At 37.9% G+C, this 15806-nt stretch overlaps 1 protein-coding gene across 1 annotated transcript in view; it reads right to left on the bottom strand.

Moving 5' to 3' along the window:
- Window positions 1–14003, bottom strand: part of pex5la (peroxisomal biogenesis factor 5-like a) — a 179314-nt gene extending 165311 nt beyond the window's left edge. Inside the window, exon 1 of the mRNA XM_060834132.1 lies at window positions 13855–14003. Within this exon, the coding sequence (XP_060690115.1) occupies window positions 13855–13875 (21 nt within the window). The 5' untranslated portion in view covers window positions 13876–14003. The remainder of the gene's footprint in view (window positions 1–13854) is intronic.
- Window positions 14004–15806: the final 1803 nt, after the last annotated feature.

The raw sequence follows: 15806 nt of genomic DNA, 5'->3' as shown, positions 1-15806 counted from the left end.
TTGATTGAAGACAATATGTAATCCTAGTTTTTAAAAAGTTTACCAGTTGAAGGTATAAATCAAGAACCATATATTCCACTATTGGAAAACTGTGCGCAATTTTGGTCTCCCTGCCATAGGAAGGATGTTATGAAACTTGAAAGGGTTCAGAGAAGATTTAGAAAGATATTGTCAGGGTTAGAGGATTTGAGCTATTGGGAGAGGCTGAAAAAGGTGGGACTGTTTTCCATGAAGCATCAGAGGCTGAGGGGTGACCTTTATAAAGTCATGAGGGGCATGGATAGGGTAAATAGACAAAGTCTTTTCCCCCAATTGGGGGAGTCCAAAGACTATGAGAGAATAGGTTGAATATGAGAAGGGAAAGATATAAAATGTGTCTAAGGGGCATTTTTTTCATGCAGAGGGTGCTGTGCCTATGGAATTAGCTGCCAGAGGATGTGCTGGAGTTGGTACAATTATAACATTTAAAATGCATCTGGATGGATATATGCATAGGAAGGATTTAGAAGGATATCGTACAAATGCTGGAAAAAGGGACTAGACTTACTGAGGATATCTGGTCGGCATGGATGAGTTGGACTGAAGGGTCTATTTACATTCTGTATATCTCTATGTCTATTACAAAGTAAGGCAAATAGAGTCAATGTTTGAAAAAAGAAAAAAAATTAAAATAGGCTTAAATTTTGGTATCAAGGCATGCATTATCTGTACAGTGAACAGTATGTCCCCTATAGCTGATACTTTCCCCAGACAGTCTTTCCTGGAGCTTCTGCAGTACTAGGAAAACCTGTCAATGATAACTCCAGGCTGCCCGAATGAAAATTATATAGTATTACTCTCTTCTGTCAGTGCTGTGAGCCATTATAATCTTATCCTCAATTCATAAAGTTACTCATTAATATAACTAAGTAATAACTAAGTAAATCTTTTTATTTGCCTATCATGAGTAAAAGATTTTGTGAATGAGGAAGGGTCACTGGCCGAAAACATTAACTCTGATCTCCCCACAGATCTGCTAAGCTTTTCCAGCTATTTTCCTTTTTGTGCTTTATCAATTGCTTGTAACAAGTCACAAATGGCATGTTTCCCTCAGTGGTAACTGTTTGCAATTACATTTAAACATGGGAGCAAGTTTTTGAAATAACAGACAGTTACAAACCAGTTTTCCTCACTTATTTACTTACATGTATATTTGTGCTGATTCTTATTTACTAAGGAAAACACTATGTATCAACTAACAATCACATCACTTTAAATAAAATCTTTAAAGCGGGCCATACCACCAGTCCTTCACCGGAGACTCACTGATAATGTTACCTAGTATGGTGATGAAACATCTGAAAACAAACCTTCCAGCTCAGCGAGCAAACTTACATCCAAAACCTTTCTACTGAGCAGAAGTGAACAGGAGAGACTGAACATTTCACATTAACTAACTGGTCTGTTAGTCCATTGAACCAAAATTGTGGTATTCATTTTTACATTGCACCTAAACAATGCAAAATATTCACACTTTAGTCAAACAACACTCATCATGTACTTTTGGCCAAATGTAATTATCTGCTATATCTAAATCAGCTGCCAAAAGGTACAAACTTATCCAGGCCACAGCGAAATACAGCCGAGTTAAAAAAAATCAAAAATATTCAACTTTGTGAAAGGGAGATCAAGTTGTTGCAGCAGCAGCAGTACAGTCCCAGGTTGTTGCCACAGATATTCTTCACCTTCTTAAACTCTCACCATGGCCATCTGGAAGAAAGCTTCATGTATGTTCCACTTATTTCAAATGAAGCATCCCTCTCCAAGCTTTCTTCACTTCAATAATTTTCATTTTTTTTCTCCTAATGTTCCCTCAACAATTCCGGCACTTGGCATTGTTCCGAGTGCAGGATAGTAATAGTTAATGCAGTGCTAAGAAATTGGAGGTTTAAGGTAGCTAAATGTTCATTGGTCTAATCAATGTGGCCATCAGTTTGGTGTGTCACACTGTCCTTTGGAAAGCCCTGTACTCCTGCATCAAAGTAATTTAAGCTTTCCCTTTATTCAGAGGTATGGTAGCTGAATTATAATTACACTAACTAACTCAGAAGATTGTCACAATCATTTTGGTGTAGCACACTCCACATTGGAAAACTCCAATAGGGCTCCACAAAAAAAATGACACACACACACACACAAACACGGAAACATACACACATTCACAAGGTAGCAACGTTTCACTTTCAACAGATCAGACTGGCCAGCTGAACGGCATTGGGAAACCAAAAGAATTGAGGAAAATTAGCAGAAAAGTAGAAAATAAAACAGGAAAGAGGAAAGCACATCAGACTTCAAGAGCTAATATTATGTGGAAATCCTCATCAGATACTGTGATAAAACTTGTATCATATGTGGCAAGAACTGTCACTTGAACCACTCAAGACATTGTGATCTTGCAGCATGGTAAGATAAGTGAATACTGTTGGCAGTTATACCAACATCTTTAGATGGACATTTGCCTTATATCAAGTGAGCAGAAATTGGTAAGTATAGCAAGCAGGTCAATGGAAAAACAAAATGGAGGGTCATCTTTCAGGAGAACAGGTATGGACTTTGGATCCAAATATAAAATGAAGACTTCTGATGACAAGAAATCGCGAAACATTTTTGGCTGGTCTTTGCATTATATAGAATGGTGAAATTCTCAAACACAACATCATTATTTTGCTGTCAACTATGGAGATGGTGTTCATCTTGATGGCAACTGCAATTCAGGATCCTTTCAGTATTATGTAGCACCAGTAGCAGCATTTCTCAGGGAGAATCACATTAGAGTCATGCACATTCTGGGACCAGCTACTTTTACCTTTGACTACAACAGTAAATAAATTAGAACTCGTCAACAGTTCTACAAAATCAAATCCCAGTAACAGCTCTCTAATGTGAATGTAACATGATGCCATCCCTAATCACACTTCCATCACTGGGGCCAGATAGCCCCAGCAGATGTCAATACATTGAGATCTAATTCAGAGTCTTAGACATTAGGAGCCATTGTCACCTCATTAATGTTTGATGAGCCAAAGCAGCCTTCTTTCTCCCATTTTACATTTTCTGACTAATCTTATTACTACTTAGCTCTAGAGGAGATGGGACTTGAACCCAGTTTCCTGGCCCAGAGGTACGGACACTACCATCATGCCACAAAAGCTTTTCTCGTCCCATTTTACAGCCTCTTCAGTAACTATCTTGATTAGTTAATAAATTGATCTGTAGATAGGTCATCAACTTGAAACATTACATCATTTCTCTCCAGAGATATTGCCTGGTCTGAGTTTTTCCAGCATTTTCATTCTTTCTTCAGATTTCCAGCATTGTATTCTTCTTTCAATGAAACAGAGCTGTTCACTTTTTTACAAGAAGAGCAAGCTTTCTGCCACCACTGAAGCAACAATGGTTACTTCAGTAGTTGCTGATCTTATAACATTCAGTGCCATGAATATCAATGTTGATATTGAGCAGATGCTGTTGATTGTATGGTTGAAAGACATGACTGTTAATATAGGTGAGCACAGATTGCTCATCTGATATTCTCTTTAATGAGCTGCTGCTGAACAATTCAAGCTGCAGGCATTTTTTGATTCCTTTCATTACCTTGCCATTCTGTATGTCATCAGTATCTTTACGCATATCATACTGAACACCCTGTTCGAACATTGTCTTCATGCATTGTCCCAGTTACAGAGCATGGTAAATGAACCACAACAATGCTAGAAACTCTTTGTAACAGGGCTGTAGTAAACTGCCAGATCTGTCCAGGCATTTGATAAATTGTCTGAAGGCTCCAATGCTTGATGAGGATATATGCCAACAATAAATCTGATTGCAAAGGGAGTCTGGCACCAATTGTGGATTGCAAGATAAATCAACAATCAATACGCCAACAATTCAGGAGACAGGGTTAAATTCAAAACAGCTCGGGTTAACTTGCTTTGCAGGGCCAAAAATTTGAATGGTGATTGACATAACAAAAGGAGATGAGAGACACAATAAAGAAGTATAGACGTGTATGATATAATTACTTACCAGCTAAACATTGATATAGTGAAAGCCTTTGTGAGTCACAAAGGCAGTCACATGGTGCGAAAATAACCCATAAGGCAACATGAGCTCTGTCAATAATGTGTTTGGCAGAATCTGCACTCTGTGTAATCCCCAGAGATTCTTCTTGTTACTTTGGAATATTCAATATGCAAATGATATACCTTGAATGTTATTAATGCATGTACAATCGTCAATGATATTGCTGATTTTAGAAGGGGGCCTGAAGGGGAAGTATTTTTTATTGTTTCATGAAATATTGGCGTTGCTGGGAAGACCAGCAATTTTTATCCTCCTATAACTTGGCCCTTGGACTGAGTAACTTGTCAGACCATTTTGAAGGCAGTGAAGAGTCATTACATGCTGTTTTTCTTTAACTTTATATTGCATTTATTTGATGTGATAATTTGTTTTAGTAATAGAATATTTTTCTTCAATAATAGGGAGCCATACGAACGTTTAATACTGCATTTCAAACTGATGATCAGAATACTATGATCAGTTAGGTCAATGTGCTTAGGAGTGGCATTTAGAGTTTAATTTGGATAAATGCGAGATTTTGCATTTTGGTAAAACAAACAAGGGCAGGAATTATACAGTTAATAGTACAGCCTTGGGTAGGGTTGTAGAACAGAGAGACCGAGGGGTTCAGGAACATAATTCTTTGAAACTTGTGTCACATATAGATAGTGTGGTTAAGAAGGCATTTATTGCACAGATCATTGAGTATAGAAGTTGCAACGTCATGTTGAAGTTGTGTAGGATCATGGTGAGGCCTCTTCTTCTGCAGTAGTGCACAATTCTGGTCGCCCTGTTATAAGGGGAATATTATTAAGCTGGAGAGGGCTCAGAAAAGAGTTACCAGGATGTTGCTGGCACAGGAGGGTTTCAGTTATGCAGATAGGCTGGGACCTTTTGCACAAGAGTATAGAAGGTTGAGGGGTGACCTTATAGAGTTTATAAAATCATGAGTGGTATCGATAAGGTGAATGGCAGGTGTCTTTCCCTAGGGTGGTTTCAAAACTAGGGGCATAGTTTTGAGGCGAGAGGAGAAAAACAAAAATGACAAGAGGGGCAACTTTTTTATTTTACAGTGGTTCCTGTGTGGAATGAAGTTCCAGAGGAAATGATGGATGCAGGTACAGCTACAATGTTTAAAAGACATTTGGAGAAGTACAAGAAGAATAAGAAATTTTTGGAGGGATGTGGGCCAAACACAAGCAGGTGGGACTAGTTTAGTTTCAGATTATGGTTGGCATAGACTGGTTGGACTGAAGGGACTGTGCTGTATGATGTCAATAATATTCTCAGATACTCTGAACCTAAATGGTGTTTGGTCATGAAACCACAAATCCAAAATAAAGTTTTAGCTTGGAATCTACTTGTAGCTCACACTGAGGGCAAGACAACAATTATTGAAAAAAAAATCACTGATGCAAGGAAAGGTAGTTCCAAACGGGTCACACATGCACAAAATTAACCTTTTAAAATTTATTTTAAAATTTGCACATTGTCATTGTGCAGTAATCCAGTTTACTATAGAGGTTTAAGCTGTCTGGTGAAAGTGGGACATTCTGTATACGTATCTTTTCCACTTCTATAGTTCACATAAAATGTGGAATTTCAGTCCACTTCAATTAATCATTGTACCATAGAAACTAACGTAGATCTGTATGTACAATAGTTATTGAATTATATATTGATGTAAACGCTGTAGCAATGAGACCCATTTTCATTGAAAAGAAAAGCCTTTTGAAACTAAATGTGTGCTTGATCTTAAATTACTTGACTTCTTTCTCAATGCCATGTACATGTTTCATTGAAGTTAGTTTTGGGATTGAGATAATAAAAGCAGTTTTTCTCACAACAAACAAGTTTAAAAGAAATATGTTCCCTTATCAAAATGTGCCCATGTTATCAAATAAAATAAAAAGTTAATCCTGTGTTTCATTCTTCTGAAATTATATCTTAAAGATATGTAGTCATGTCAACACAAACACGGTAAGAGTTATTTTGGTTTCTACCAAATTACATGGGTATTAAGCCAAAACAATCTTCACTTTTTTAAGCATTCTGTTGGCACTGATGCTCAACACGGTAAGCGATGCTTGTGGTGGCAAATGCAATGTTTTGCATTTCAGGTGTGAAAAATATGTGTGGTATGCTGGTGGAGGAGATTGCTGACACATCCAATTTTCATTACATTGAAAGTAATGGAATGAAAATGAGTTGGTTTCCATAATGAGCAGGCAATCTGTTACACTAGCTTAGACTCCAATCATAATGAAAATTCCCTCCTTCCTGGTGTCAGTATTCAGCATTCCCACGACATAATGAAGCTAAAGATGAAGATAGAAGGATCTGGGTAATGTCAGTAAATATGCTAGTAAAGCAAGTATTTAGCAAAGCTAATAGAATATTATCTATGCAAGGAAAGTTATTTGAACTTGGGATGTTATTCTTCGATTACACAGGGGAGATTGGTGAGATCACATTTGAAGTACCCCATGCAGTGTTGGGATCTTTGTTTAAAGGAAGGATGTAATATAATGGAATCACTTGAGAGAAGGTTCATTACACTAATATCTGAAATGGGGAGGTCGTCTTATGAGGAAAGGTCGGAGAGGTTAGGCTTGCACTTGCTGGTGTTTAGAAAAATAAGAGGTGATTTGATTAAAACATAAAAGATCCTGGAGATCTTGACAGAGTGTATGTGGAAAGGATGTCTCTTCTCGTGTGACAATCTAGAACTAGAAGTTACCATTTAAAAATATGGCGTTATCTATATAAGACAGAGATGTGAGAAACCTTTTCTCTCAGAGGGTCTTTCAGAGTCTTTGAAACTCTCTTCTTTAAAAGGTGGTTGAAATAGAGTCTTTGACTTTTTTTGCTAAGGCAGGTGTTAAAATATTCTTGGGCTCAATAAATGAGATAGATTCATTGAGGATGAGAGAAGGAGACATTCGTTCATGTGGGAATCTGTGGTTTTCTCTTTCACATAGGGTGGTTGAGACTCTAATCACTAAATAGACTAAAAGAAAGAAATAGGTGGATTTCTAAACAAAGGCATCCAGGGGTATGGTGCTGAGATAGAAAATCAGCCAGGATCATATTGAACAGCAGATCAGGATTGTAGGACCAAATGGCTTGTCCTAACTCTTATTTTCTATGTGTTTTTTTTATATAGGATTACATTAAACAAACAGATCTGTGCTATGTAGCACTGAATTACTTATTATTCTTTCATAAGCATCGCAACCAAAGACAGAGATCCTGGCTGGCTGTGGTCCAGTAAGAAACACACTTTTGAATATAAGAAGTGTCATCCAGCAACCCACCTGACAACTGTTAAAACTGCTCAAAGCCAGTCTGCTTATGCCTTGCAGCCAGTTTACTGTTTTGTTTTTTTAAAAAAACTTATTCCACGATCTAAGTTTATACCAATTATGAGAAAGTATTTAAGAATACATGATTAATCAAAACTTTAAAGCCAATGAAATGGTGACACGAATAAATTCACCATCCAACGTACTGCAAAGTTATAGTAATTAGGAGAGTAGAATGTTCAGTCCCCATGTTTGAGATAGTTGACAAAAGTTCATATAAAAGTCCATTATATTAGATGCTAGATCAAACCTTGGATGACTAAGCCTCAAGTGCAGGGTTGAACTCAGGAATTTAGGGATTAAGGATACTGTTATACTGCAGCAAGTGATTGAGAAAGCAGAAAAGGAGAGCAGGTACCAGAAACTCGGTAAAACTATGACCAATTCATCCTGATTAATATGATCAGCACATTTATTGTAAAATGGTTTCAACCTGTTATCATAATCTTCTTAATTACAATTACACACTATCCTCGTCAAATAATGGTTACAGCAGTTGAAGCCTTAGAAATAACCAACTGTTGAACTGAATCAAGATCAGTGTACTTTTTTTTATACACCAGACACTCCTGTGTGTCCTGCAGGAGTCAATGGCGATTGCAGTTGTCTATCATGGGTACCCAGGAAATGCAGACTTGAAATGGTAAACGCTAGCAATTTTACCTGGACACTAAACTTCATTTTTATTAAAATCTAAAGCTTTGACTGCTATAACCATCATTTGACGAGGATACAGTGTAATTGTAATTAAGAGGATTATGACAATGGGCTGGAACCATTTTACAATAAATGTACTGATCTTGTTGATCAGGATGAATTGGTCATAGTTTTACAGAGTTCTTGGTACCTGTTCCCCTTTCCCTATCAAGCAGGTGCTTCTCTCATCACTTCCTGGCAAATAATGACTTCTTGGAGTCAGCTTGTAGTAAAACTGTCAATCCAACTCCAAGATGTCATGAAGAATAGAGCAACTGGAAGTGAGTCAACTGTTTGTGGCATACTCTAATGTGTTTCTTCAGCTAGACAATTTCACCACACACTATAGGGTGCTGTTGATGATTGACTTTCAATTGGAAATTTCCATTATTTCATCCATTTAGTTCAATATGACAAATATGTAAATCAGTACTTGCAAGATACCAGTAAAATGCAAATTAGAACTCTATCTACTGTTTTAGTTTGCTTATTTCCAAAACAATTCCTATACATACTTCTCGGTGCATAACCCTTGGATTCAGCAAGTTTCTTAAACTACTTGTGCTTTGAAAACATACTGATGAAATTATGCACTCAATATTAGGTAAGATAAAACTTATGCCTGCATCAAAAGTGATGCATTTCTCTCATTATACAAAAAGCGAAATATAAATTCCTGATCAGTGCTCGGTTACCTGATCTGACACATAAAGGCTGTAAGGACCTTTCAAAAAGGAATACATTGACGCAAGACCAGGAAGAGTAAATATCAGCCTGGAGATGCTACTCACTGCTCCCCGGAGACCACATTTGGAAAATGTGTGTATGTGGTTACTGAGTGACACTACAATGTCTGCACTCCAAAAGCAAAAGCCTGCTGATGCTCTCTGTTGGAACTTACATATGATGACTGATCATTTGCACAAAAAAAAGGCCTATTAGTAGAATGGAAAGAACTAACAACCAATGTCACAATACTATGGAAAGCATCACAGAAAATAATGAATATCCTATTCAAACACTTTACTGCACTTGTAGACATTTTTGTTGAATTTCTTCTAAATTGTGGAGTGATTTTTTGTACTTTAATACAGGTTTCTTTCCATTACAAAGTACATATTTAATGTTTTAGAACCTAAATATATTCCATTGGATTGTTTCAGGATTGAGATGAAATGTCATTTTAAAATTTACTTCAATAGAAAAGGTAGAAACCAGTTGAATATTTCGACAACAAGCTTAAGCAGAAATTAAAGTTTTAACCATTGTATTAAAAAAAACAGGTGAAAACACAATAGTTGTAAGCTTTTCATTTTCACACAATCGTCGAAATGTTGTCTAAAAAGATTGATTATATTTCAGTGATAGATTTATTATACCTAAGAGCTTAGCAGAAAAATATCGATTTTTCTTAAAAAAAAAGAGTACATTGCTTATCTTACTTCTGAAGTTGATGACACATTACTCTTTTATTTATTCATGGAGAGTGAACATCACTGGCTGGGTCAGCATTTATTGCCCATCCCTATTTACCATTGAACTGTGTGGCTTGCTTGGCCAGTTCAGCTTCAACCACAACCATGGTAGTGGATCTGGAGTCTCCTGGTGGCTGGACTCACTCCCAAAAGGACATCAATGAATCAGGTAGAGTCATGGTTTAAATATATTCTTTTTATGAAATTAAACTCTACCATCCCACCATGGGATCTGAAACAGGGTCCCCAGAACATCAGTCTGCCACTCCAGATTACTAGTCTAATGGCATTCCCACAATGTCTGCATTTTAAGACATTTTTGTTCATTTTGTTGTCTTTTACATAGTGATCAATAATCAGAGCTACAAGGACAATATTTTAAGTTTCCAAAATATTCAGTTTTACCAAACTTAATAATATTTCTGAAGGAGATAGCTGTAGAGTTAGTGGAGGCATTAGTGGTGATCTTTTCAGGAATCACTGGAGTCAGAGTGGGTCCCAGAGGACTGGAAAATTGCTCATTTACCCCACTGTTTAAAAAGGGAGTAATGCAAAAGATGGGAAATTACAGGCCAATTAGCCTGACCTCAGTTGTTGGTAAGATTTTGGAGTTCACTTTTGATTTTGAAGGAAGATATTTCTGAATACTTTGAAATGCATGATAAAAAGAGGGCTAAGTCAGTGTGGTTTCATCAAGGGGAGATCTTTCCTGACAAATCTGCTAGAATTCTTTGAGGAGGTAACGAGCAGGTTAGACCAAGCAGAGCCAATGGATGTTATCTACCTGGACTTCCAGATGGCCTTTGACAAGGTGCTGCATAGGAGGCTGCTGAGTAAGATATGGGCCTATGGTGTTAGTGGCAAGGTACTAGTCTGGTTCGGAGATTGGCTGTCTGGCAGAAAGCAGACATTAGGGATAAAAGGATCCTTCTCAGGATGACTAGTGGTATTCCGCAAGAGTCATCTTTAAACCACAGCTTTTCACTTTATACATTCATGATCTAGATGAAGGAACTGAGGGAATTCTGTCTAAATTTGCAGAAGATACAAAGATAGGTAGAGGGACAGGTACTATTCAGAAGGCAGGGAGGCTGTAGAATGATTTGGATAAGTTAGAAGCATAGGCATAGGAAAGGCAGGTGGACGACAATGTGGGAAAAGGTGAGGTCGTGCACTTTGGTAAGAACAATAGAGGTATAGACCATTTTCTAAATTAGGAGAAAATTCAGAAATCCGAAGTGCAAAAGGACTTGGGAGTTCTCATCCAGGATTGTCTCAAGATAAATGTGTAGGTTGAGTCAGTAGTTACGAAGGCAAATATAATAATGGCATTTATTTTGCGAGAGTGAGAATATAAAAGCAGGGATGTACTTCAGAGGCTTTATAAAGCTCTGGGCAGACAACATTTAGCATACGGCGAGCAATTCTGGGCCCAATACTTCAGAATTCCCCCTGGAGTGGGCCCAGAGGACCTTCACAAGAATGATCCCAGGAACGAAGTGCTTAACATTTGAGGACTCTGTCTATATTCGATGGAGATTAGAATGATGAGGGGAGATCTAATTGAAACTTACAGAATACTAAATGGTCTGGACAGAGTGGAAATTGGGAAGATGTTTCTATTGGTAGGAGAGACTAGGACGTAAGGGCACAGCCTTGGAGCAAAAGGGAAGATCCTTTAGACTAAGATAAAGGAGAACCCTCTTCAGCCAGTGAGTGCTGAATCTATGGAATTCATTGCCACAGAAGGCTATAGATGCCAGGTCATTGAGTAGATTTCAGACTGAGATACATAGCTTCCTTACTGTCAAGGGGATCAAGGGTTATGGGGAGAAAGCAAGAGAATAGGTTGAGAATTTTATCAGCCATGATTGAATGGTGGAGCAGACTTGATGGGCCGAATAGCCTCATTTCTGCTCCTCTTTCCTTTAATGACTCTTCCCAGTCAGATTTTAATCATGAGTATAGGGGAGATGCATTGATTTGAATATTCAGTCAATTACTTTTTAAAAAGTGGTACTTTTTCTTTGAACAAAAGAAAGTGCTGTTTTGAAGTTACCTCACATCACTTTTAATGTCAGAAACTTCTAAGAAAGTGTTACAATTGTGTTCATGAAATCCTGTTTGTAATCTTTTAATTTGTCAAGGTGGGAAATATGCATGAACTGAACACATCTCACAATTGGTCCCTTAAAACTATAATTTTGCATGATATCTAAGTTCTTTGTGGTCATTATTCACAAATAAATTTGCAGTGAAAGAAATCAAGTGCTTATAAACATTCATGCCCCTCATGCAGACTCAATTTTAGACAAGGAGAAAAGCAATTTAGTTTATCACCTTACTTATATCTGTATGATGTGAATGTAGTGAAGTGCTTTGATTTTAGCTAAATCGTGTTATACAGAAAGTATTGAATTATATAAAATGAAAATTAATAGTCATAGAATATGACATTGATCCAATATCACTCTTTTTTACCCCATTGACTTAAATGAGTATTTTCTCCACTGAATTTAAGTAGTTAACAGGAAGAAACAAAAGATTGGATTAAAATTTGTACAGAAGAAATATTTCAAGTATAACTATCAAACAAACGATACTGTAGAGTTCTCAAATTGCCAATAATGTGTTATATAATTTCTCAACACAATGCTGTATGTTGCTATCATCTTTAATCAATAAATGGGGTCAACGTGTAACAAAGAACTAAGAAGCGTGCTATCAAGGTGGAAGCTTAAGTAATTATTTCAAATACAAATTCATGAACACAGGATTGTGTGAAAGTGTATGGTCAAACTGCCTGTTTTTGCATTAATTGGGATTGACCTATTGTCAAGGTATTAATTTGAGGCATCTCTACATTGTGTCCAATCTGTGGCCACCCTGTACTGAAAATGAATATTAGTCACACCCGATCTCAGTAATCCCTGTAAATATACAGAGTTAAACCATTTGGGAAAAACTGCAACATCAAATACATGCCCAATAATAATTCCATTAAATGAGAAAAAAAAATGTGGTCGTAATGCCTACTTTCCATAGCATACCTGATCTCATACGTATTTGTGAATTTTTGGTGGAAGGATAAGCAAAATTCTGGAGCAGTCAAGTTCTGACAGCCCAGCAATGTAAAAAGTCAGACTGCGCATTTATATTATTTTCACAACAAAATTGCACAGTACCTGAATAACGTCACTTTCTGTGTTGCTAAAACATGCCAGTACAGAAGTTTTCCCACAGTTAAAAAGCGATGAAAGGACAATGAAGTCTACCAGCCTGTTGCCTGTATTGACAGGGTTCTGATGTAACAGTTCGTGCGGAACATGGATAAATGATAAGATCGATACACGCAATAAATAAGAAAATTGCTTTATTATGTACAAAACTATTGGGAAGAAATTATGTCGGGACGAAATATGTGAGCAAGAATAAATGTGAAGATTCTAAATTATCATCATCACTGGGAATCCAATGCTTATGTACAGAAACAGTGACAATCATTCACACCAAGATTTCCAATCCAAGCATTGATCAGTTGGTTTGTTTAATACAACACCTTCTCAAAACTCATGCATGTTTAATTTGTGACGCCTGTAATAGCTATTTATTGTCTCAAATATGCGATGCGTCCATGTTATACACGCGGCGACACCTTACTGTATCTGCAAGACATACATTGTAAATTTCTGCCTTTTCTTCAGCAACTAAGCATTTGCATTAAAACGTGCAAAACGTGGCAGATGCTTTTCTGCCTCCCATCTATTATCCCTTGCCCTTGAATCGACGAGAATCAGGCATCATATTTCTGCGTAATACTTAAATGTATTAAAACATGTACTAGATGTAAAGCTACACCGCAGTTCATGTTAACCTTCTTCATAATGTGGAATTAAGATACAGTTTATGCTAAGGTAAGCTGCTGTCATTGATAACATAGACGCGTATTAATTTAACCACCGATGATATGCCTGCCAATCCATCCTGAAGGCACAACTGAAAACTTGTGTTTTATTGGATATCATTCTGTAACTATCACAGCCAGATCACCTTGACAATCATTTTCCTTTTCATTTTGCATGCCATTTTCTCGTTTCGCTCTGAATTGCATTTGACCATTGAAAGCCAACGTTCATGCTGAGGTTACCTCGAATTTGATTTTATTTTAAAAAAAAATAAAATTACACAAACACATATTCGGCTGCATTCTGACTGACCTGCATGTGCCCCTGGTACATCCTGAATGGATTCTTTACTGCAGGCGAACTGCACGCTTGCTGTCTGTCTGGAAGCAGTCGGGGCTGATGTGCAGTTTACGGCTTTTACAGGCTCTCTCTTCAGAGGTGACTGGGAAAGTGACTAAAGCTGTGAGTCCGTGCTGCTTGGGGCCGGCGCTGGGATTGAACCCGCCCCCCCTTTCTCTTCCTCGCTGTCAGTCTCCTCCTCACGTGCCCGGTTCGGGAGCTGTGCGTGTTCCGTCACAATGTCACGGACAAGTATCTATCAGCCTGGAGGTCAGCAGGTTGAGCCCGCGACTGCGTTGCCTGTACCCGGAGAGACGCGTACACAGGCAGGAGGACGCATGTGAGGTCTCTCTAACTTCCAAACTCAACCGTATACAGCGAGTTATCACCTTGTTCCTTCCCGCTGCTGACCTGGGTCGATTGCATGTTTTATATAGCGAGCACTAAAGTTGTGAGTTGCATCACAATGAAAGCAAGTCAAACACATTTTCATTCAGTACAAGGTGCGCTGGTAAAATAAGGACGTTGTTGCCAAATTGGGAAAGTTAAAGGCATCATCGATACGGGCCATAGTGGAACTCTGTACAACCAAAGAGCATCTACCCCGTCCCCGCCCCTTCCCATTAAAAATGAAACTTCCTGAACAGCCAACTAAAAAAATCAGCTGGAGGAACCTGCATTGGGACAATCACCAAATGCCAAGCAGCAAGGTAAAGTAACTCAAAAATCAACTTTCTGCAAAGGGAGCTCACAATCTAATGTCTGGGAAACATGGTGATTCAAGGTCCCAACCATCAAAGGTATAACCACCTCAGTGCACTGGAATACCTGAATACATCAGTGCATTGGAAATTTGCATAAATGGAGAGGGCATGGAGAAGTCTTGTGCCAATTTGAATGGAATATTTGGGAAGGGCTATAAATAAAGCTGTCAGTCAGACAGTGATCTGTAATTTGCTGTTTAAATTCTACATTTAGTCTAGGCTTAAGCAGGGATTTATAAACTTTCTAATTCGGAGCAACTGAGGTTAGTCAATTATAGAAACCAATTTAAATTTCTTTTTTGTAGCTGGAGCTGTGCTAGTCCAAAGTATATATGTAGAGACATCTTAGTGCGACTTAGCACCGAATATGACTTTGAGCAGAATGCTGGGAATTACAGAGGAAGTTGGTGTACCTTAGCTTCTGCTAACTTCTTCACTTTCCAAAGAATTGGTTCTCTTTATTAAGTGGTAGGAATCTGCTAAGAGGATGAAATTTGAATATTACAAGAAGTGCTGATAAGGCTAAGAAGATAAACATGAAATAAAATAAATAATTATCCCAGGAATGAGGAACATTTGAATATTCTGTGTTTATTCTCGATGGGGTTTAGAAGGATGAGGGGGATATCTAATTGAAGCTTACAGAATACTGAATGGCCTGGTCAGAGTGGATGCTGGGAAGATGCTTCCATTAGTAGGAGAGACTAGAACCTAAGGGCACAGCCTTAGAGTAAAGGGGAGACCTTTTAGAATGGAGATAAGGAGAAACTTCTTAAGCCACAATTCTATAGAATTGACTGCCACAGAAGACTGTGGAGGCCAAGATATTGAGTATATTTAATACGGAGATAAATAGGTTCTTGATTGTCAGGGGGATCAAGGGTTACGAGGAGAAAGCAGGAGAATGGGGTTGAGAAACTTATCACCATGAATGAATGATGGAGCAGACTCGATGGGCTGAATGGCCTAATTTCTGCTGCTGTGTCTTATGGTTTTATAATTCATTGGTCAATTGAAACATGTTAAGGATGGCAGGACAGGTGCTGTATCAATGCTGCAGCATATGGGAAACTCTGGGTGCCAGTGAGTTCTAGCACAAACATGTACAGCAAGTGTTTGAAGCTCAAGGAGCTTCAATACAAAAACATTGAACTGGAGGCT

The sequence above is a fragment of the Hemiscyllium ocellatum genome, chromosome 13, assembly GCF_020745735.1.
Source record: "Hemiscyllium ocellatum isolate sHemOce1 chromosome 13, sHemOce1.pat.X.cur, whole genome shotgun sequence".
Taxonomy (NCBI): domain Eukaryota; kingdom Metazoa; phylum Chordata; class Chondrichthyes; order Orectolobiformes; family Hemiscylliidae; genus Hemiscyllium; species Hemiscyllium ocellatum.
This window is presented reverse-complemented; position numbering and strand designations above follow the sequence as displayed.